We start from the raw sequence: 23601 nt of genomic DNA, 5'->3' as shown, positions 1-23601 counted from the left end.
GAGCTGATAAATCCCGGGCATTGTTGCCCTGTTAACTGGTGTCCTTCCGTTCTCGCTGACATTCTTTAGAGCATTATACGCTAAATCTGTGATATAGGTTATACACACCTGACATTCCTCTGTGCCATGCAGTGCCCAGTAAGTGTTATATGTAGATTACAGCTACATGATTGAGATAGTGATGGGACTGTCGGGTGTGATATATGAATCTGATCAAGTGAAGCGGCTTTTCACAACAAGACCTATAGGCACACATGCACTGCATACATTTACATGGTTAGACAAGTAAAGTAAAAAAAGACTTGGTGGAGAACCCCCAAATTGCCCCTGTTTGAACTCTCTGGGAGTCTGTGTTCGAGGGGGGCGCTAGTATTTACAGGGCATATGTAGCACAACACAAGTTTAGCCATTGATCGTAATGCAGGTTATTGAGCTTAAACAGTGCAGTACTCCGTAGCATGCCCAGCTCTGACAGTTCCTTTTGTATGTTATTTTGTTCAGTTATAAAGCTGAATGTGACACTGTGTGTATGGTGTATATAGACACTGAGCGTTTTCTCGTGATTGCTTAGTGGCACGTTTTCACGGGCCATTACTTTAATGTAGGTATTAACATAGAAGAAAACATTAGTTTGTAATGTCTGTACATGCACAGTGGTTAGTATTGCTGCCTTGCATCACTGGGGCGTAGAATCCAGCCATTGTTTTATCTTCATGGAGTTCGTATGTGCTCTGTGTCCATTGGGGATTGCTTTGGGGGGGCTCTGGTTTCCTCGCATGGTCCATACACACAGGTAGTTTAATAGTTTTCTAGTTAGGTTGCACATAGTTCCCTGCATGTGGTAGAGAAATTAGAGTGTAAGCTCCACTGGGGCAGGGATAGATGTGGATAAACATTCTCTGTACAGAGCTGTGTAATATGCTTCTTATGGTGATGACCTAGCTGGTCAGTTTATATGCTGGAGAACAATCCTATCTCTCCAATAAACCTGTTGTTGTCACCTCTTGTTAATATCTGCTTGGGCAGTAAAGACCGTAAGGCTTGGCCTGTTGGGGATAGTTGAGAAGTGTTGGCACACTGATGGTACTCCTTGCCTGGGTGTTGTGGTACTTCCCTGAGAGTCATCACCCAGAAGCGAGACTTTGCATTGAGTGACGGTCATTATTGTTCTTTTACCTCCTGACACAGCAATTGTGTACATTGTGGTATAGTACCATGAACTATTCATTATATAACTATTATTGTTCGTTTGGTTCTTTTTTCATATGGTAACATAGCTATCATCGTAATTCCCCATTATAACAATGTGCGGCTACAACCAACCTAAAGATCTGTAACTTTGTATCCTCCCTGCATTGCTTCTCTGCAATTTGCTGCCTTGCCCCATGTAGAATGTCAGAATCTTGTTCTATTTTGTGACTTTGTTTTGTTTGCTCAATAAATAGTGATATTGTTTGTTCTAGTATAATAATGTTTTGGAAACATCTGTTTGTTTAGTTTTATTTTGCATATAGCCTACAGGGTCTGTCTCTCTTTTTATATTTGTGAAGGATTGCAAAGAAGAAGAAATATTATACTTGTGTGTATGAGTCTTTATATGTGCAAGGAGCAGAAAATCTACCAGCAATGTTTTTATTCAAGGGGGGATATAATTCTTATTTATTTAGAGAACCATCTAGTTACACTTTGCAAACGGAAAAAAATACACTGCTATTTGGGAAGTTGTATGTCAGGAAGAGGGAGAGGTCAGCTTTTCTATATGTTCCCTTTTTCACTATATATATATATATATATATATATATATATATATATATATTATATCTATCACACACACAGCTTTTATCTATTGAACACAAAAAAAACAAAATGTCCCTCCGGTTCTCTTCTCCTTTTCAATTGTGCTTTAAACATTTTACTATTTTGTGTCATTCACAGTGAAGATGATAAAAACAAAATTTTATTCTAATGCCCAATAGACTGGTTTTAATAGTAAGTTTTGGGGGAAAAAGACGTTACCCCCTTTACACTAGTGAGTTGTTGCTTTGGAGTCTATGGGACAGATTCAATCCGTCACAAGGGGAAACAATGTCTCTAACAGTTCGCAAAGACATATCGCGTCTGAGTTTTTTACTGAAATGTCCACTAATTTTCTGGTGACCCTTAGAGATGCGAGGGGAAATTAGCGTAGATTTCTCTCCCCTATTAGCCGCCAGCCACTTGTGGCTATTTCAGTTTGCCCCCATGGATGATATTCATGTTTGCAAATGTAAATATGCAGAATGACTTGTGCTCATATGTTTTATTAATATTCACGTAAACACATTAAAGTCTCAGTGTTGGTCATGGGTTAAATCGTTCCAAGTTTCGATTCCAAGATTGTGTAAATAACCAGTTATGTTTTATTGTGTCTTGTAGATGTTTGGTTTTTTGTTGTTTTTTTTTTAAGCTTTTCCCAAGCTGCTAGAATCCTCTGGGATATGCAGCAGAATGTTATGCAAAATGTAGGGCTGCAGCTTTTTGATACTATTGTTCAATATTGTGATCCATCGGTTGACCGTTCTTGTTGGAGCGGCTTTTAGCTTTTCAACAGAAGTGGTTATCCCTTGTTTATAAGAACTGCAAACATTAACTTGCCAATTGTAGAAAAGTTTTTTTGCCCATCCCTGCTCTAAATGTGGAATCCAGGAGCCAGCTGTATCTTAAGGAGTTGGGGTGTACTGTAATAGTAAGAAGTTAGGTGCCAGCATATTGGCTCTCGGGATTTGTTTACTACCAGTTTATGACTACACTACATTAGTGTTAGTGCCTTGTGGTCAGAGGCTCTCTCACTATTGCCAGCTGCCTGTTTAATCCTCTATCTCCTGGCTCTGTAAGGGACACTATGTAGCTAATTGTTAAGCTGCTTTCCAGCAAACACACATGCAACATGCAGAATCACTGACCTATGGTGGCAGAGCAGCAATACATTGTATATTGTAACTGAGTGACAGGAGACAGACCCACCTAGCTGAGTATGTTCTCCATAGGGCCCAGTAAAGTCTGTAGCACAATACACGCCAGCTTTATTTTTAAGTAAACTTTACTTGCAGATATGGGTAGTCTAACTGCTTGTAGCAGTAGAACAACGTCGTGTCAGATTAAAGCAACCAAATCTTTAGGTTTCTTCTCTCCATTGTTTAAATAAGAGTTTATGTATCACTGACTCCTAATCATAGAAAGGAAATTTACAGGAATCTACAGTCCATTGTCAGAGCCTGCAGTGTGATGACATTGTTGGTCTCTGCTTTACTGTAGTCATTGCACGCTGTAGAAGTCTAAGGGCCAGTGGCATTCCCAAGTCTGTAAATGCTTGTTCCAGGCTCAGGTATATTACTGGGATATGTCTCTGCATTTAATATTTGCTATAATACATTGAAGGAGCTAGAATCTATAGTCATGTGATTGGGGAAACTCACTGATGCTTGACCTGAGACTGGTCTAAGTACCGGTAATAGAAAAACTTTGGGGGGGGTTCAGTGGCTCGCGAGGTCCTGTTGGACTCCGCTTCTTTGTCTAGCTGCGCACCTTACCGGCCAATACGGGAACAAACGTTCTATGGGACACGAGGGGAAATGAGCGGAGATTTTAGTAAAACCTCTGACGCCGTCTATCTCGCCAGACTGGTTCGGAGACACCTCGCAACCAATCAAATCCCTTTGAGTTTTAAGTTTTATCCTTTTTTGCTAGATAAAACTTTACCATGCTACCTGATTTCTGCAGCCATAAATCAGCGCACATTCTGTAAACTCACTGAGCAATACACAGCTGTGAAGTATAATTGGACCTGCAGGATTGGATCTGAAACTTCATAAATCATTTTGGCAGGTCGTGTTGTTGTTTGTTTCTTTCCACGTGGTTTCTAATTCATTTGGTAAAGGTGTCATCCTTACAGATAGAATAGCAGCTATGCAGCAGTATGCATCTGTGTACAGCCTTATAGGAAACACGCAGCTGTGGGAGAGCTCCACACTTATTATATTTATACCATCACAGGCGGAGACCCTGGTGGAACCTAGTGTCTATTCTGTTATAATATAATATATAAATGGTGGGACAATCCATTCCACAGCAGTGGGGTGAGAGTAAGAATATAACACATGAATCGGGGAACTTTGTCCTCGCACGTAGCTGTCCTAGAGGGCACTAAGGTGGGTCTTGGATTAGACTTAAACCACTTCTAAGAGGGTCTGTAAATCACATTTGCTGATTCTAGTGTCATGGCACAACAGTCAAATGTATCCGTCTCTGAAATCCTCATAGTCCTTTCTTTGGACTGTCACTGGATGTGTCCTGGACAGTTATTTCTTATGTGTTACCCAGCTAAGTGGTTCACAGCTTTTGATGCTATGTAATATGGTTCCTCTTTTATGGTAGTGAGGAGTACAAGGTAATGTTGTCAGTAGGTAGGTTTGGGGTGCATTGTACAGGAGAATTTGGGTAAAATTGGCAATTGCAGTAGTCAAGGCATGGAAGGATGAGGGCATACACAAGGGTTTGGTGACAGTAGATCATGATCATTTATTCATATAGCGCCACTAATTCCGCAGCACTGTACAGTGAACTCGCTCACATCGGTCCCTGCTCCATTGGAGCTTACAGTCTAAATTCCCTAACACACACAGACTAGGGTCAATTTTGATAGCCAATTAACCTACCAGTATGTTTTTAGAGTGTGGGAGGAAACCGGAGCACCCGGAGGAAACCCACGCAGAACATACAAACTCCTCACAGATAAGGCCATGGTTGGGAATTGAACTCATGACCCTAGTGCTGTGAGGTAGAAGTGCTAACCACTAAGCCACCGTGCAGTTGATGGAAAAGGGCACCGATTGGTAATGTTATACTTTTATTTTACTGCAGGGCTGAGTTTTAAATTAACCTTGACACGACGTAGAGACTTCACCGGGTCTATCACCATCTATCACCTGTTCCTAAGGTCGGCTCATGGACCACATTAGACGGCGGCGCCATCTGTCAGAACTCGGGCTGGTATTGAGCGTAACTAGGCAGTAGATGGTGAGAACATAGTTTTTTGAGCAGAAGACGTGTATGTATCTAGCTCCACAGGTGGTATACTGCTTCTTACAGACAAGGATAAATATAGAATGTCGGACATAAGAAAGGATTCCTCTTAATTAGGTAAATGGGCGACACCCAGAATAACATAGGAAAAGTGTTATGTGACGTAATGAACATTGCTGATCTATAAAGTGTCAGACTGAGACCTGTCAGGGCTGCGGGTGTACTGCAGAGTTTGGGATGTACAGTGGAAATACATTAGAATCCAAGGTGATACACAGTAAGGGCAGGCAGTGATAGGATGTGTAATGAAAACTAAGTGTTGAGCTGCCCAAATGTATAGCGGACAAGAGAAGTCCGTGCAAAACGTTAAAATGTATCTCTGACTTTTCTACAGATTAATAGGGAGTCCTGAACGAGGCATAAAGAGGGCTGAGCAGATTCCAGTTTAGAACACAGATGGCTTCTTTATAAGCTACAATTGATAGCAGGAAAACGTGCGGGGGAGAAGTCATTAGTAATATGTATTTGTATTTTAATGCACATTAATGTCAGTGTTGCTGTTTTACACCGGACGTTGTAATCGGAGTCCAGGACAATAACCCGAGTGACGGCGGCCAGTAATGGAGGCCTCTGCTGTACAGTCTGCAATGAGAACGGCTTTAAGTGACAGATTTAATATTCCACTGATGTATTTCCAGACTGCAAGGTCTAAGGGCTCAGCGATGTCATCCAGGCAGCTGTGCCGTTTCCAAAGCAGTAGAGGCTGTTATATAGACACACTGGAAGCTGTGTACGGACCGTCCGTTATTATAAGTAAATGTTCTGTATAAGTCATTATAACATGCATAGCTTCTTCTGATCATTGTACAGGTATCCGATCCGTTATCTTACAATCTGTTGTTCAGAAAGCTTTTCAATAATGTTATATACACACAGATATGGTCTCTAATCTCATAGTCCGTATATCCATACAATAGTTATAAATGTGTATAGATATATAAGTTCCCATGCCTAGCAAGTTTATAGAGCAAGTGTAGCCAGTACTTCATGGTAATCTACAGTTCTCCCTCTTTATATCGCCTCTATATGATGCTAACCTCACTTACCCCAAGAAAATTGTCCATTTATTCATATTGCTTCATCATTTTTTTGGCCCCACATTTTAAGATGTCATAATCAGGTAATACAATATGACAAAGGCCATATATATCCACCATGCTTGTTGTGCACTGTGTAGGGACAGAGCCAGTTGTTGTTGCGACAGCTGAGATGACTTGTTTCAGCTTTTTGACCTGCAGGGGATCCTATCAGGGCAATGCCCTAACGGTGTGGGAGGAACCTCAGCTGTCTAGTGTAGTGTGGCAGGATAAGACAGGAATGAATTTCACCTTCATGGTTCTCATATGAACATTACAAGCTTGTTGTTTAGTGCTGCTTTAAAAATTATTCAGAAAGGAGGAAATCTGAAGGCATCCTGAATTACAAGGCATTGTGTGAGGACTTTCTGAATTGCACAAATCGTAGCTTTATCTTGCTATGTATCATTGATAATCTGCTGGCATCGTCTCCAGACAAATACGGGATTTAAAGATTCTGCATGAGATTTTGTATCTATAATATATCCGTAAGGGTATTAAAATGGCCCTTTTAGAAAGTTAAACACCTTTTCATTATAGTAAAAAAATGTTTGAAAATACTAGTAGATTGTCTATAATGGTTATGTCCCTTATCCACAACCTACTGGATTGATACGTTCGTAATGTTGGCCTTATGTAGACGAATGTTGGAACTTGTGGTAGAGTGAGTGGGCATCCAGTCTGTAAATGTACCTTGTATGAAACGGAGAGGGTTGGAAAATGCACCAAATTTTTGAAATCTGCCCCAGTGTGTCCTCTCTGGGTATTTGGTTTCTGCGGACTGATAATGTATGTAATATGGCAGGGGAGAGAACAGGGTATTCCAGATAAATTATATAGCTAAAACGTTTCAGAAACTACAAGTACTAAGTGTAAAGTGCAACTTACTAATAAAGGTGCATTCCTTCTTTACAAGTTATTCATTAGCACCTTGAAATGCTTATGTTTTACTTACAGTACATTGATAAACCATTCAACAACACACTTCACCTTTTGGTGCCACGGATTCTGAGTTTGAAATAATTTGAAGTAGGATGTTTTTGGCAAAGATCTGCAAAATTTTGTGGAAATATTTTGGAATATTTACACAACTTAGAAAAAAATAAAAAAGTCGAGATAATGTGAAGTATTTGTGACAGACATGAACCCTGTCCGTGTTGCTGAGGACCGGCTAGGCTTGCCTTGACAAAGTTCCCTTTCTTTATCCCACTCTAAACGCAGTAGGAGGGGCTTGCTGCCACCACAAAGCTCTTTCACCGGCACCTAGAACCACTTCCTTCTGGGTAACTCTTGCAGTTAGTGTACCCTCTCACTGGACACCTGGGCTCGTATACCTGATCTCTTCCTTTAATTCAGGGTTTGCATCTGGATGGTTCTCCCTGGCCTATCACACTGGCCAGATCTGCAAGGTAGCGGGTAGAGCGTTGGTAACCGATGCTGGGTCCAAACCTAAGTACAGCCGGATAACATATTAGATTGGTCCTAATAAGGACAGTTACACGCTAGTTTAAGGTACTAACGATCTCCAGAAGTTACAGATGGACTGATACATTACATGGTCAAACAGGGCTTTCTTTATACAGTTTCTGACACACATGTTGGCAGGGTGTAACCCAGCCCTCTGATCCTAGATGGCCTCAACAAGACTGAGATATTACATTCAATATTTAGTATCGGTATGCAATGTGTGCTCTAAAGTTGGATTTACAAAATTTACACCAATCTGTGATTTTCTAAATTACTTGCGGTCTACAATGTACAGATAGGTTCTACGGTACAGGATGAAAAACTACACAGGAAAGAAATATAATGACCTACTGCTGTGCCTTCAGACTGTTGCAGAAACACATGCCTATTGCATGAGAAATCAATACATTTCTAATACCAAAAGTCAGTACATTTGCAATGATATACAGAGACATCTGCACCACTAATTAAAATAAAGTACGTTATTTCTATGTGATCCAGCCACAGTATTCATATCCCATTTTATTACTAGCTCAGATTTGAACAGGTTCCATTAACCTTTTCGGATGCATTACCCTAAAATTCACACAATATTCTGTAATTAGTGTATCGCCTATAAATTATCTTGTAAATGATAATATACCCCCCTTCCCCAGTGAGGTCCTACGGCATAGTAGAAACTCTCCATCAAATTAAAATTGAAAAGGAAAGCGCGTTCCGTACAAGTTACAGATATGATTATAGAGAGCTAAAAGTCTGGTGAAGTCTACAGGACCACTTGCGTTGCCACCATACTGATGTGGAAGACGTATGAACTTGCGGAATAGATCGTACATGGGTCAACAATCTCCAAAGCATTTTTAAGGGGCTTTTGTGGCATGCAAAGTGCTTAAACTAAAAGACACTGCAGAGAATGTGGTGTGATGAAGCTAAATTCTCACATGTGTGGTCATAGTTGTCTACTCTCACGGATTGTCCGGGAGACTCCCGAATTTCTGGGAGTATTCCCGGGAGAACAGGGCAACCTTCTGGTTCCTAATCCCCTCAATAGTATAGTAGTGGGGGCAAGGCTTAGGATGCAAATCATGTGTCATTGTGGCCCCACCCCCTTCTGTAATTGGATGCTAAATGTGATTGATTAGGGGTGCGGCTGAATGATGCAATCCGTCAGCCCCACCCCAACACGCCCACCTCCCCATGATCTCCCGTAGCAGTCCTTGCCAATGTTGGCAAATATGTGTAAGCCACAGATTAAAAGGTCTGCCAGATAACATCATCGCCACTGCTAGGTTGGCAATAATATCCTGTTATCTCAGTGGCAGGGACCGTCAGTATTGTCAGGAACTAAGGGACAATGAATGGTCCACAATACAGGCAAATTCTGTAGGAAAACCTGCTACATTTTACCAAAAAGCTCAAACCGCCTCTCAACTGCCCTGACCTGGTTTCAGCAGTGTTGGATGGAGGAATGGGCGAATACTGCTTCTTAATAGTGACACCCAAAAATACTACTGGCTGCAATAGCTGGCAATGGTGGTTCAATGAGTACTGACCTGTGGGCATGCATGCTTACTAGATTATATTTGTGTTGTGTGTGGTGGTCCCCCCAATAATCTGGTATAAATTTGGGGGGGGGAGGGGGATACTCTGGATTTGGTCTGCGAGGGGAAATGGTGAACGTAAAATTTTTCAGAGGCAGTATGTTTTTTGTTATGCTTTGTTACCTCCTATTTTGCTTTCACTTTCATTTCATGTTGTTGTTGTTCTGCTGACACTGACATTAGTCCTGTTCTAGACTCCTCCAGGCTCTGTGCTCCTGGGGTATCAGGAACTGCTCTGCAGTCTGGATGAAGACATTCTATGGCCAGGGGTATGATTTATCTGCAGACAGGATAGGTATGTGGGGTAAAGGAGGCTCCTAGCACCTGTTAATGCCTCAGAGGTCAGTACTTTGCTACAAGTACTGAGAGCAGTGAATTAAATCACTGTAATGCTCTTTCTTTCATTGTCCTTTTTCCTATCTTCCTATAATATACATGTACTACGCAGTCCTGTAACATAAGTCACCAACATGAAGCAACAGTTCAGTAGAGAAATACTAAGCTATCAAAATGCAGCGTTTATCAGTTACTGTCTTAAACGCCTCTGTTACTAGCCAGACACCTTTATGGATTTAATTTACTGCTGCTAAATCTCTGTAAACGGCATCTATGATGGTTTATTGCTCTAACTCATACTTGCCAACATTTTTTTTTTTTTTTCCGGGAGATGCCGGCTGGGACGTGGGCGTGCAGGGGGCGGGGCTGCGAAATCGCGTCATTTTGGCCCCGCCCCCGTGACGGAATGACGCAAATCGCGTCATTTTACAGTGGGGGCGGGGCTAAACGCCGCGATTCCGGGTGAATCGCGGCGTTTAAACTAAATTTTTCTCCCTTCCTATCAGGGAGATTGCCACACTTGTCCGGGAGACTCTCGCAAAATGCGGGAGTCTCCCGGACAATGCGGGAGAGTTGGCAAGTATGCTCTAACTCTTATCTGAAACGATCGGTTTCTCTGCCATCCACCAGCATTTATTTCTGTAGCTGCAGGAAAGCACATGGATGTTTGTGTCTGTCACTATGCATCGAATTCTGTGCAATGTTTGGGTTTCACAGACCTGGGTTTGCGGTGCCTGCTTGGTATAGCTTCCATACCCTATAGCAATCTAAGGTGATCCTTCAGCCAATAGCTCGCCCCTTCCCGTCATTATAAGTCCAATGATACCATCTTACACAAGTTTAGTAGATGCATTGGTTCCTCTGTGTTTATCAGGCATGTCATTCTATCATCAGGCTGCTCTTTGGATAACACTGTATATAATGCAGAAAGACATATTCTACCCCAGAGCAGCAGAAACTAACCATTCTGACCTAGTGGAGTGAAGCTACAAAGAAAAAACGATGGCAGTAAAAGCTGCACGATGGCACACAAGCCCAATACACTAAATCAGTGGTCAGGGAACAGGGATGAATTTCCCCAAATGGGGTAAAAATGAAATTCCTGGGGGTAATGCTGCCGATTCCCATGCTGTCAGTTGGATTGTAGACCCCTTTAAATGTGAAATTGCTGTTGTACCAGAAGAGCCTCCAGGGTTGGCAGAGGCACTTCTTGAGCTTCGATACAATAATGAAGCACGTATTGCATTTGAAAACAAAGCAGATCTGTCATATTTTTGGATGTCAACAGCTGCAAAGGCATCACAACTGCACATGAGGGGGCAGTCAAAAAGTTGCTGCCTTTTGCAACAACCTACCTTTGCGAACAAGGATTTTCCACTCTAACGAACCTAAAAACAAAGCGGAGAAATCGATTGGACGCTAAAGACTGTATCCAAATTGCTCTGACATCAAAATGCCCCAATATTGATGCTCTCGTATCAAAAATGAAGCAACATCATTTCTCCAAAACCTGAAGTTTTGAAGTTGAAGCTTTCAAAGAAATTTTGAGTAGATTCAATAAAATTTTGAATTCCAATAATTAATAATATATGATTTCCTTCCTTTCAAATCAAGGGGGTAAGGTTGGCGTATCTAAATATATTTTTGGGTAAAAGGTAAAAAATTTCCCTGACCCCTGCATTAAAGTGACCTCAAGGTTAATATATCTGCTCTTAACATGTATGTAGGCTGGCATTAGTAATGTCACTTGGCTTTTGCTGGACCAAACATAATATAAATATTTGTAATTTAATTGCCTGTATTATCGCTGCTCTGTGACACAGGGCTGTTTAGTAATGAGGCAGATATCACAGGATTCCCAGCTATCGGGCAGACTGTAGAATCAGCAGGAATGCTGGGAACAGGAAGGTAGAAAGTTTCCCAGCTATTAGCAGAAAGGTGCGGTGTGACTTGTGCTGCTTCTGTCATTACTATAATACTGTCCGTCATTTGTTTTGTGTGACTGCAGACCAGTCAGCCTATCGGTTCACTAGGAACTGGTGACCTCACTAGGACACAAGGCAGTTCCTGTGACCTCATAGGCTGCGTTCTCCTGTATAATGGTTCAACCCACAGCATACCTGACTCACTGAATACTGAATAAAACGTCCCCACTAGGAGGTCTTGTGAGGTCTCTGACGCTGGGCTCTGTATGTGACAGATATGCTGAATCCACCACACTCACTCTGCTACTTTCATGTATCCCCAATGGTTATCTATAGGACTTTAATGCTGGCTGCATGACGGGCAAGGACAGCTGCCTAGTGCATAGTGCATTCCTATAGTGTCAGAACTGATAGAGAACATTTCTACATAATAACCAGTATCACGTCGTTCCTCCCCGACCTACGTAATCCCTGACCCAGCTTGGTGTATTGTCCCTCTGTGTGTTTCACCCGTCTTCGAATCCGTGTACTTGTGTCGGCTCCCAGGAAATTGAGCCCTTTATTCTTACTTTAGTACATCTTTGAAGACTGGCTCTACCCTTTCCCTATATTTATAGGTATTTTAATTAATAGTGGTATGTGCAAGTGAAAGCTACTGATTGTTTTTATTATTTTGGGAATATATAATCCAGGAGGTCTGCATTGAATTTAAATACCTAACGTAGATAATTCATATGTGATTCTAATAACTTCTCATGTATCCATAAATATTAGTCTAACTGCCTATTGTACTTTGTATTATTGTGACTTAAGCACGTGGCAGTATTTTCTGCTTTGTATAATGGTTTATGTTCTGGAATTTTGTCAGTGTGTTTATAAAGGGACTAAAGCACCAGTGAACTGTTTTATGTTAGGTGAGGGAACATAGAGGCCTGTTTAAGAAACTACAAACCATGCAGAAATGGCTTTTCCCACATGGCCTAGGTATTTTTAAGTAAAATTTTAATGTAAGAAAAACCTAAGTCCTGCATTATGCAAATTACTGCATTAAACCGCAGTCCCAATAATATTTTCTGGGCAATTTTGTCAAGCCATTCAATTCTATGGGGAGAGCATCGCATGGGGAGAGATTAATGGATCCCTTTCCGGCAACGTTGGTGCTCACCCGGAATCTTTACAGGGGAAAGCAGCAAGTTTGCCGGAAAGGGATCCAATATCTCTCCCCTATTCTGTTTTATGCTCAGTAATGACTCAGGTCAGATCCCAGATTCTTCATTAGAGAAAAAGTAATCGCCAGAACAGCCTCCTATCAGATGCGCTCTCCTGACATGACTTGTGTATTAAATTGCCCTGACAAATCATCTGTCGTCATTGCAGTGACCGATGATACTTAATGGAGCAAGAAGTCGGTAATTCTTAAATGGGCCCCATAATAGGGCCATGATAACACATTATAACAGGCTGTTGTTGGACGATATGCAGGATACTCGGGTCTATGCTTTGGTTTGTCAACTGGAACCTGCTATGGCGGCTTGTACAGGTAGATGAGGTCAGGTAAAAGGCTACACAGCCACGTACTCTTATATACAGAGACAAGGATGCAGGCGCTGCTTCGCATCGTGTGATAACCAATCCCACCATACCAGTACTCCTGAAAAAACAGCAGTGTCCTTTTCCTACTGAGGTCTGGTATTTGTTTTCTGTTTTTGCCTATTTTACCGCAGTTTATAGGCAGTGTGAATGCTGGGTCCCTGCACTGCAGACCTCAGAGGATTAACACGCTTCATATGTTAGTAGAACATTAACCATACATAGGGCAAATAAGAGTCAACGGTTCTGTACCCACCAATGTGTCCTAAAGTTCTAACATTTAAACTGTATTTTGGATGCAGCAAGACCTGTATCTCATGGGTTAGTACTGGCTGAAAGTACAATAGATTGTATTGGAAAAAGAGCGATTCATGCGTTCCCGAAGATGTCGCTAGTGATTGGATGGACGGGCCACATTCTCGTGCCGTAGTGATGCTTCTGGTGAATGGGTGGGCTGCACTCTCGTGCCGCAGTGACGCCTCTGGTGAGTGGGTGGGCCGCGCTCTCGTGCAGCAGTGCCGCCGCTGGTGAATGGGTGGGCCTCGCTCTCGTGCAGCAGTGCCGCCACTGGTGAATGGGTGGGCCGCGCTCTCGTGCAGCAGTGCCGCCACTGGTGAATGGGTGGGCCGCGCTCTCGTGCCGCCGCTGGTGAATGGGAGGGCCGCGCTCTCGTGCAGCAGTGCCGCCGCTGGTGAATGGATGGGCCGCGCTCTCGTGCAGCAGTGCCGCCGCTGGTGAATGGGTGGGCCGCGCTCTCGTGCAGCAGTGCCGCCACTGGTGAATGGGTGGGCCGCGCTCTCGTGCAGCAGTGCCGCCACTGGTGAATGGGTGGGCCGCGCTCTCGTGCCGCCGCTGGTGAATGGGAGGGCCGCGCTCTCGTGCAGCAGTGCCGTCGCTGGTGAATGGGTGGGCCGCGCTCTCGTGCCGCCGCTGGTGAATGGGTGGGCCGCGCTCTCGTGCAGCAGTGCCGCCGCTGGTGACCGGGTGGGCCTCGCTCTCGTGCAGCAGTGCCGTCGCTGGTGAATGGGTGGGCCGCGCTCTCGTGCCGCCGCTGGTGAATGGGTGGGCCGCGCTCTCGTGCAGCAGTGCCGCCGCTGGTGAATGGGTGGGCCTCGCTCTTGTGCCGACGCTGGTGAATGGGTGGGCCGCGCTCTTGTGCCGACGCTGGTGAATGGGTGGGCCTCGCTCTCGTGCCGACGCTGGTGAATGGGTGGGCCACGCTCTCGTGCAGCAGTGCCGCCGCTGGTGAATGGGTGGGCCTCGCTCTTGTGCCGACGCTGGTGAATGGGTGGGCCTCGCTCTTGTGCCGACGCTGGTGAATGGGTGGGCCTCGCTCTCGTGCCGACGCTGGTGAATGGGTGGGCCGCGCTCTTGTGCCGACGCTGGTGAATGGGTGGGCCGCGCTCTTGTGCCGACGCTGGTGAATGGGTGGGCCTCGCTCTCGTGCCGACGCTGGTGAATGGGTGGGCCACGCTCTCGTGCAGCAGTGCCGCCGCTGGTGAATGGGTGGGCCTCGCTCTTGTGCCGACGCTGGTGAATGGGTGGGCCTCGCTCTTGTGCCGACGCTGGTGAATGGGTGGGCCTCGCTCTCGTGCCGACGCTGGTGAATGGGTGGGCCTCGCTCTCGTGCCGACGCTGGTGAATGGGTGGGCCGCGCTCTCGTGCCGACGCTGGTGAATGGGTGGGCCGCGCTCTCGTGCCGACGCTGGTGAATGGGTGGGCCGCGCTCTCGTGCAGCAGTGCCGCCACTGGTGAATGGGTGGGCCGCGCTCTCGTGCAGCAGTGCCGCCACTGGTGAATGGGTGGGCCGCGCTCTCGTGCAGCAGTGCCGCCACTGGTGAATGGGTGGGCCGCGCTCTCGTGCCGCCACTGGTGAATGGGTGGGCCGCGCTCTCGTGCCGCCGCTGGTGAATGGGTGGGCCGCGCTCTCGTGCCGCCGCTGGTGAATGGGTGGGCCGCGCTCTCGTGCCGCAGTGACGCCTCTGGTGAATGGGTGGGCCGCGCTCTCGTGCCGCCGCTGGTGAATGGATGGGCCGCGCTCTCGTGCCGCAGTGACGCCTCTGGTGAATGGGTGGGCCGCGCTCTCGTGCCGCCGCTGGTGAATGGGTGGGCTTTTCACACTGTTGGCATAGGCCACCGATTTTGGCTGCTCTCTCCACTATACTGCAACAAAAGTTGTGCTCCCCTGTATGTTCAGGCGACTTCATTTAGGAACATGTAATGCAATGAAAAGCCTTTAATTACTTGTATTGATTGTGAAATGTGCTTATACTGCACTTCTACCCAACGCACAAAATAATCTATATGTAGAAACTATTATCTTTGCCTAATGTCTGGCTTTATTTTTTGTGGGTATTTTGACAAACGGCTGTGATTTGTGTTGACATCCTATTTTAATAAACGCTCAGGATGAGAAATGGATAACATGGCATTTGTTTTACAAAGCTACATTGCAGTAATTGCCATCCTTCTTGTCTCTGTGCCACCGTAATCTCCTACACCCAGAGCATTAACAATCAATAATAGTCTATCTTAATGAATCACGTAGGAAATCCGCATTATGATCTAATCCTGCCAGGTATTTGTCTGCCAAGCCTGGCAGCCTGCAATGCTCACTGCTGGGACCACATCCTCGCTGCTTTGTGTGTGTCTATAGAGTTGTTTAACCAATAAAACTAAACGGTGCGATCCCACAAGACAGCGGGACTCCGCGCTCTGTCACCGTGTGGTACAGAACACAAATAACGCCTGATTGTCTGCCTGGCAGAGGGACACCTTGTATATCTAAATAGGGCTGGAGTAGCCGCTGCTGTATTAACCATAGATTGCATAACGCTGCTGCATACGCAGCTTAACCATTTATTAATCAATTTGCCTAGAGATCAAATTGAACAGGAGACTTTCCTGAGCACACGGCATCGTTTGGGCAGCATAAGACGTTCATGTGAGATGTAAACGTCATTTCTAGGTGTAACTAAATGTGTTTCACAACAATGAGATTTTCCCTAATCCTTGATATGAGACCTCGTTTCACCTGGTGCAAATTATTTTTGCGTTTTTGTGTTCTCTACAAAATGGTCTTTACCGTTCTTTGTTTGTGACCAATATTTCAGTACCCATTTACGTTAGATTCTTGGATCTCTAGTAGGTTTAGCAGAGATAATCATGTGATTGGTGTAAAAAAAAACAAAGACTTACGTCTGTGCGGAGAGATTTTGTGCTCCAGATTATGGAGAAAACCTCTAATCCGAATCACCATAAGAAATTGTCATTTATTTATATAGCGCCATCGATTCCACAACGCTGTACAGAGAATATCTCATTCACATCAGTCCCTGCCGCATTGGAGCTTACAATCTAAATTCCCTAACATGCACAGACTAGGGTTAATTTAATCAACAACCAATTAACCTACTAATATGTTCTTGGAGTGTGGGAAGAAATCACAGTATCTGGAGGAAACCCAGGTAGAGATTGGGAGAACATACAAACTCCACACAGAGAAGGCCATGGTCGGGAATTGAACTAGTGAGTTGGCAGTACTAACCACTGTGCCACTGCGCTGCCCAGTCCCAAGTGTTCTGGATAACCTCGTAATGATGTTTTGTCAATGTAAGATCACTTCCTCTTTTTAGGCAAAACTTAAACGGTTTAAAATCATTGTATGAAATTAGCTTGAACTCCTGTAATAAATTACTAAGATGTGACTTTAACGTTTGATTAAAAGTCTGTAAACAAAAATAAATATATCCTGACATGGCTGGGAACAGGTCACTGTGTTAGCAATAGACTCCAAACCAGCACGGCAAGAGAATTACTGATGCTCCTGACACATTTGTTGTAAGACTTTCATCCGCTGTCACCAATCTGCTGCAGCGGGGCAACGCAGCCTCTGTTTAAGGTGACGTATCACATGTTTTACAGGGATTACCTTGTGACCTAAAGTGCGTTATTGTAAGTCTGCGTTTTGTGTCTCTGAACCTCGCACAGGGTCTTCTGTGTAGGTGTCTGAGAAGTGTGAGCTGTTGAATGATAAAATGCAGTAAATCTGCACTGATGGGCGGTAGCTTAGCGCTCATTATTTTAGCAGAGCAAAATTATAGCAAACACTTTAGGCTTTAAAACTGCTAGACCGTTTTTAAAATGTCCAGCAAAATAAAGAACATACAGCACTGAAGCGCTTGCTGACTTGTTCTCTCCACCCTGAAGAATCCACCGCTAAGTACGTCTATCCCAGAGACAGGTATGTGCTCCATGGTTTTATTGTCCTGTGCAGACTATGGGCGAACTTGGGGTTGTCTGCTTCCTCTCTGCCTGCTCTCCTAATATTGCTCCTTTTAGAACGCCCTCCCCCAATGATGTCCTAAACATCCCTGAGTCGTGAGGCTCTGTCCCCAAACTTATCCGATATCAGTAAGATTGACAGGAGAGCTCTGTGAGGGATGTAAATGGAAACTACTGAATAACAATCCCTCCGAGTTACTCTCTAGTGTCAACATCGCTTATTTATATTGGGCAGATTTATAAAGATATAAATGTATTGTTAGGTCCCGTTATCGTTTTACTGGGAGTTTATAACCTACAAGCCTTTGAGTATTTATTAGAAATGCAAAATCCCTCCTCACATTACCCACCTGAGGGAGATATAATGTGTATGAGCTGGAACGTGAGTAATGTGGGGTAAATTGATGACATGTTGGTTTGGATGAGGGGTGAAGCCGGAGTCTACAGATGTTGGCTTATTGCAGACTGGAAGCTACGATCCTGCTCATTGGACATATCGTACGTCACCTGCTCTGATATCTTGCGTTCCCACGTGTAATATTCAAATGTCACCTTTTATTATACAGTAGATGGGGCACGGTGGGTTTCATTTCCGATAGACAAGGAACACGGTTTGAGAAATCTTAGCGGGATACCTTTATACAATAATTTAGCGTTAGATACGCCAGTGAATTTAAATCTAATCACTACATCTCCTCTCTGTTGTCCTATAATATGTTCATGTACATCTTTAGTTCATACGTAAATGACCGCCAGTGGGTGAATATGCTTCTAATGAGGTAACGGCTACAATGGTATATTTGTGTATTAATAGGTATAATTTGATGCCATCCCAGGTGTGACCACTCCAATGATGGGAATGTTATCGGCACATAACTTTCCTGTCCGTCCTCCCTTAAGGGCCTGGTAGGTATTTGGCCCGGGCCACCCCTCTGTTGGAGATCTCACTTGGGTACGGAGACTATAAAGGTGGCTTAATCACACCTGATGACGACACGTGTGGTTATAGGGCACTTAATGTGGTTGCTTTGTCTCTGGTTATTGACATTGTGATATTTAGCGGAGCTTCTATTACTGCAGCCGCAGCTTTATGCTGCGTGAGCTCTTCAGAACACACATTTGGCTGCAGGAAATGTTATAACTAGAGTGAGGATATTACTGGAGGGAGAGCATTCATCTAGCGATGTCTAAATGATGACCCTGTTCACCAAGACACTTGTTCTTTGTGACTGGTGGCATCTGAATCTAAAAAGTAAGATGAACGCTGTGAAATGAGCAGAAATCGTTCGTCGCCAAGTTACAAGGATGATACGGAGCGCGCAGTGATCGGGTAACACTTCTTGTGACCCCACGGTCACCCTTGGGTCTTCCCACCTTCACATTGCACGCCCAGGTTCACCAGTGACCCCACATGTCGAACGCGATCACGCTTTATAGATGCTGTGTAATCAGAGTTTACACCTGTGGTCCGGGAGGATAAAAACTATCCCTCAAATTGTTCAGGATGTGAGTGCTACTGGCATTTGGGAATCGTACAGTAATGTCCTGTAAATATCTGATCTCAGGAATGCACACAGCTACACTATGCTTCAGTGTCGTTACCGTGCCCCTAGATCACTGGCATCAAGCTGCCCTCCTGTCTCCTTTCACACAGGGCCACTGGCAGCGAATAATAGCCACAGTGGCTCAGTGGTTAGCACTTCTGCCTTACAGCACTGAGATCATGAGTTCAATTCCCGACCATGGCCTTATCTGTGTGGAGGTTTGTATGTTCTCCCTGTGTTTGTGTGTGTTTCCTCCGGGTGCTCCAGTTTCCTCCCACACTCCAAAAACATACTAGTAGGTTAATTGGCTGCTATTAAAGTGACCTTAGACTCTCTCGGTCTGTGTGTGTGTTAGGAAATTTAGACTGTAAGCTCCAATGGGGCAGGGACTGATGTGAATGAGTTCTCTGTACAGCGCTGCGGAATTAGTGGCGTTATATAAATAAATGATGATGTGTTCCGATCACTGCAACACCGTGACACTCTGGTATAACGGCAGACGTGGTACTCTCTGTGCCATCTGCTCTGGCCATGGGCAAACCTCTAATGCCATGCCTAAAGTTATGGACATTCCCTCATTAAACTGTATATATAGAACTGCTCCTGTAACTAGGAGGTAACACTGTGAGTGTCAGAATCACAGAACGGCTGTAATTATTATGTCTTTTGTTTTTGTTTTAATTTCTGTTTTATTTTTTTTGTCATCTTCCTGTTTTAGTTAACAGGTTTCCAGATAAGAAAACCCATATCAGACTGCAGTATTTTTGCTGTAAGCTAGGGGTATACAGAGGGGCATATAGGTTTCATGTAACCATTGTAGTGCGTGTGTAACAGTATATATCTAAACATGCCGGGACTGATTAAATAAAGGAAACCAAAGAAAAGCAGTAAAGTTGCACTTTGACAATTTCATGTTGCATTGGAGGGGAAGTAAATGTAAAATGTGAGGACAGATTTATAGTTGGGGTAGGGCATGTCCTAGATCAACTTTATATTTCAGTGTAAAAATAAAGCTATCAAGTATTTGTGTCCTACATGAAAAAACAGCCAGTATTTAACTTATGTGCAAAATAATAAACTAATTTGCACCCCCTGCATTGTAACATGGTTTGTCCCGGAGAAAACTTACTCCTGTTTTTGCTTTGTTTTTCTTAAAGAATCCGCTTGTTTTCAGTCTTTTAAAAGAGTTCTAAGTTTCGTCTGTTTCTGTAGTTGCTGTTCTCTGTGTCTGTCTGAGAAATGTGTGATCAGATTAAGTGGTACAAGGGAGGGAATAGTGGATGGAATTCGGAGGCGTTTCTGCTCTCTTCTTTTTCTGGAAAGTCCCTAATCTTCCTCTCGCTGTTGATGTGACAGGTTTGTTTCTCCATTTACTCTGATCCTGTAACACTTAAATTGTAGATTGCTTATTACTTGGCATCTTATCTTTATAGAATCTTCTTTTCCAGGACTGAGGGGCCTGGTAACGTGAATCATTTTCTGGATTAGAGCGTTTTTAACTAAAAGTATTGGGCAGAATTAGTGCATCAGACACTGAAATGTCGATTGGAGAAATCTGCCGTATTTCTAAACCCATAATACATTAGTGGTTCAATATGTGTTGAGTTTAAATGGCAACAGCGTGCACCCTAATCGTGTGTTCAGTTTACTGGTAGGAAACCCACTGAGCAATGTCTGACAAAAGCACAATTCTATAGATATATATTAAATGATTGTGTCAGGGGATTGGCTCAGGTAGCCGCCGTTTGGTCAGTGCTTAGTGTTTTGGTGCATAGATCGGTATCCAGCCGTCAAACTCAGATTTTTGTTTAGACCACGAAGGAGCTTTAATGGTCAGCGGCGCTGCAGCACAACGCGCTCTCCGAAAACCAACATCTAGCCAGAATTCAGGATCCTGTTCAGGGTATTACCTCACGGCTCTGCACCGCTATAACCAGAGGGCAGGTAGGCCACTGATGAGGGAAGAGAGGACGCAAAGTACTTCTGTGGTTCCCCTCAGCCGGTTACTGTGGGCAGCACGGTGGCTCAGTGGTTATCACTTCTGCCTTACAGCACTGGGGTCATGAGTTCAATTCCCGACCATGGCCTTATCTGTGTGGAGTTTGTATGTTCTCCCTGTGTTTGCGTGGGTTTCCTCCGGGTGCTCCTGTTTCTCTCACACCAAAAACATTACTGGTAGGTTAATTGGCTGCTATTAAATTGACCCCAGGGAATTTAGACTGTAAGCCCCAATGGGGCAGGGACTGATGTGAATGAGTTCTCTGTACAGCGCTGCAGAATTAGTGGCGCTATATAAATAAATGGTGATGATGATGAATCACTCTCTCGGGGGCAGGACACCTTCCTTTCTTCTTCCACACCTCCCTGCCTCTTGCAGGACACAGTAGCCTCTAACTTGAGCCTTTACTCCATTCCTCACTGAGCATCTGTTTGGTGGATTCCAGTCTCGGGGGAGAAACCTCTTGTCCATCTCTAACTGGTCCTTTCAGCGTTCCTGGGGGTCACTCCACTCTGAGCCTTGTGCTTGGCTGCAGATGTAGGAAAGGATTCCAGACACTAGGAACAGACCTGGGCAGCCTTTACCCTTCACTATATAAGGTGTTGGTCAATATGTGTTTAATTTAACTTGCAATGATATATAACTTTGTTTAAAAACGCAGGTAAATCGTCTCTGCGCGAGTTCATCAAGGAACGGATCTGACGATACGTGCGCTGACGATACGTGCGCTGACGATACGTGCGCTGACGATACGTGCGCTGACGATACGTGCGCTGATGATACGTGCGCTGATGATACGTGCGCTGATGATACGTGCGCTGATGATACGTGCGCTGACGATACGTGCGCTGACGATACGTGCGCTGACGATACGTGCGCTGATGATACGTGCGCTGATGATACGTGCGCTGATGATACGTGCGCTGATGATACGTGCGCTGATGATACGTGCGCTGACGATACGTGCGCTGACGATACGTGCGCTGACGATACGTGCGCTGACGATACGTGCGCTGACGATACGTGCGCTGACGATACGTGCGCTGACGATACGTGCGCTGACGATACGTGCGCTGACGATACGTGCGCTGACGATACGTGCGCTGACGATACGTGCGCTGACGATACGTGCGCTGACGATACGTGCGCTGACGATACGTGCGCTGACGATACGTGCGCTGACGATACGTGCGCTGACGATACGTGCGCTGACGATACGTGCGCTGACGATACGTGCGCTGACGATACGTGCGCTGACGATACGTGCGCTGACGATACGTGCGCTGACGATACGTGCGCTGACGATACGTGCGCTGACGATACGTGCGCTGACGATACGTGCGCTGATGATACGTGCACCAGACACCGCAGGTTACGTCCAATATCTACATGGATTATAAATTTGCAAAAGAACGCACAGGAAAAAAAATAATTAATGTCACCAGTTAATAATAAAGGCATTAATGATAAAACTTTAAAAAAAATACAAACCTTCTGCTCCCCCATGAAGCTCATTTATTAGGATGTATTTAATGTTTACTGAGCATAAAATACATTTTTACAGTTGCTCCTGATGGTAAACACATGTTATAGCATCGCTAGTACTCAGGACTTAGACTGGCCCTGTAGCTGGAGCAAGAGATACGGCACAAAAACAAGAACTTTGAGATGCCCAAAGCTTAGTTCAGCCGTGGCTGCGTGTACTTGAGTTTGGCCCTTACTGTACACCGACTACAGACGAACGCCCCCGTCACTTCCTGAAATTGAAGATTGTAGTAAGTGTCCTTTGCGTTCGATGACGTAGAGGACATTGCTGCGTTTACTGACGTATCATCATCATCAACATTTATTTATATAGCGTCACTGATTCCGCAGCGCTGTACAGAGAACTCACTCACATCAGTCCCTGCCCCATTGGAGCTTACAGTCTAAATTCCCTGACACACACACACACACACACACACACACACACAGACACACACATACACATACACACACACAGACAGACGGACAGAGAGAGACTAGGGTCAATTTTGATAGCAGCCAATTAACCTACTAGTATGTTTTTGGAGTGTGGGAGGAAACCGGAGCACCTGGAGGAAACCCACGCAAACACGGGGAGAACATACAAACCGGTTCTGGGCATGTGCAGATTGATCTTGCGTATGATTTGCTTAAATTTGGCAGCTACGTGTCTTGATGAATCAGCCCTTACTGTCTGGAGATTTGGTAATCCTGTGGTATTTCAGATGCCCCTTTATAACCTCTCCATCAGTGTAATTGATATTTTGTCTGGAATGCTGGAGACTTGGGGGTAGATTTATTAATCCTTCTAAAAAAGAAAAGTGGAGGTGTTGCCCGTAGCAACCAATCAGATTGTAGCTATCCTATATCTAGAATGTATCTGATAAATGATAGCCAGTTTCTGATTGGTTACACCTTGAAGTGTTCTATAAAATATGAAAGCAAAAAAAACCCTGCGTGCTCCTCTCAGTGACTGGTTATAGTGTGTGTGTGTGTGTGTAAGAGTCTCCTCAAATAGCAGCATTTATTTACTTGTTTTTTTCCCTTATATTCGGAAACTGTTGGATCATGTGACCAGTTACACATTGTAGCATCTTCTGTTTAATTGCGTGTAAATGGTTTTGCTATGTCTAT

At 44.4% G+C, this 23601-nt stretch overlaps 1 protein-coding gene and 1 long non-coding RNA gene across 5 annotated transcripts in view; both read left to right on the top strand.

Annotated features, from left to right (window-relative positions):
- The window catches only part of LOC142159310 (uncharacterized), a 361481-nt gene that overhangs the window by 105946 nt on the left and 231934 nt on the right, over nt 1-23601 (top strand). The window lies entirely within an intron of this gene.
- The window catches only part of LOC142159304 (CTD small phosphatase-like protein), a 56118-nt gene that overhangs the window by 13477 nt on the left and 19040 nt on the right, over nt 1-23601 (top strand). The window contains exon 1 of one of the 4 annotated variants that reach the window (XM_075214079.1): nt 9510-9534. The exons of 2 other annotated variants lie outside the window; for them this stretch is intronic. In XM_075214079.1, coding sequence (XP_075070180.1) covers nt 9525-9534 — 10 coding nt within the window. In that variant the 5' untranslated portion in view covers nt 9510-9524. Of the gene's footprint in view, nt 1-9509; nt 9535-20209; nt 20301-23601 lie in introns of those variants that run through there. One more of the 4 variants, XM_075214077.1, reaches the window with a different exon arrangement.

Source organism: Mixophyes fleayi, chromosome 5, assembly GCF_038048845.1.
Source record: "Mixophyes fleayi isolate aMixFle1 chromosome 5, aMixFle1.hap1, whole genome shotgun sequence".
NCBI classification, from domain to species: domain Eukaryota; kingdom Metazoa; phylum Chordata; class Amphibia; order Anura; family Limnodynastidae; genus Mixophyes; species Mixophyes fleayi.
The sequence above is the reverse complement of the archived record's forward strand: the minus strand, read 5'-3'. Positions and strand labels throughout refer to the sequence as shown.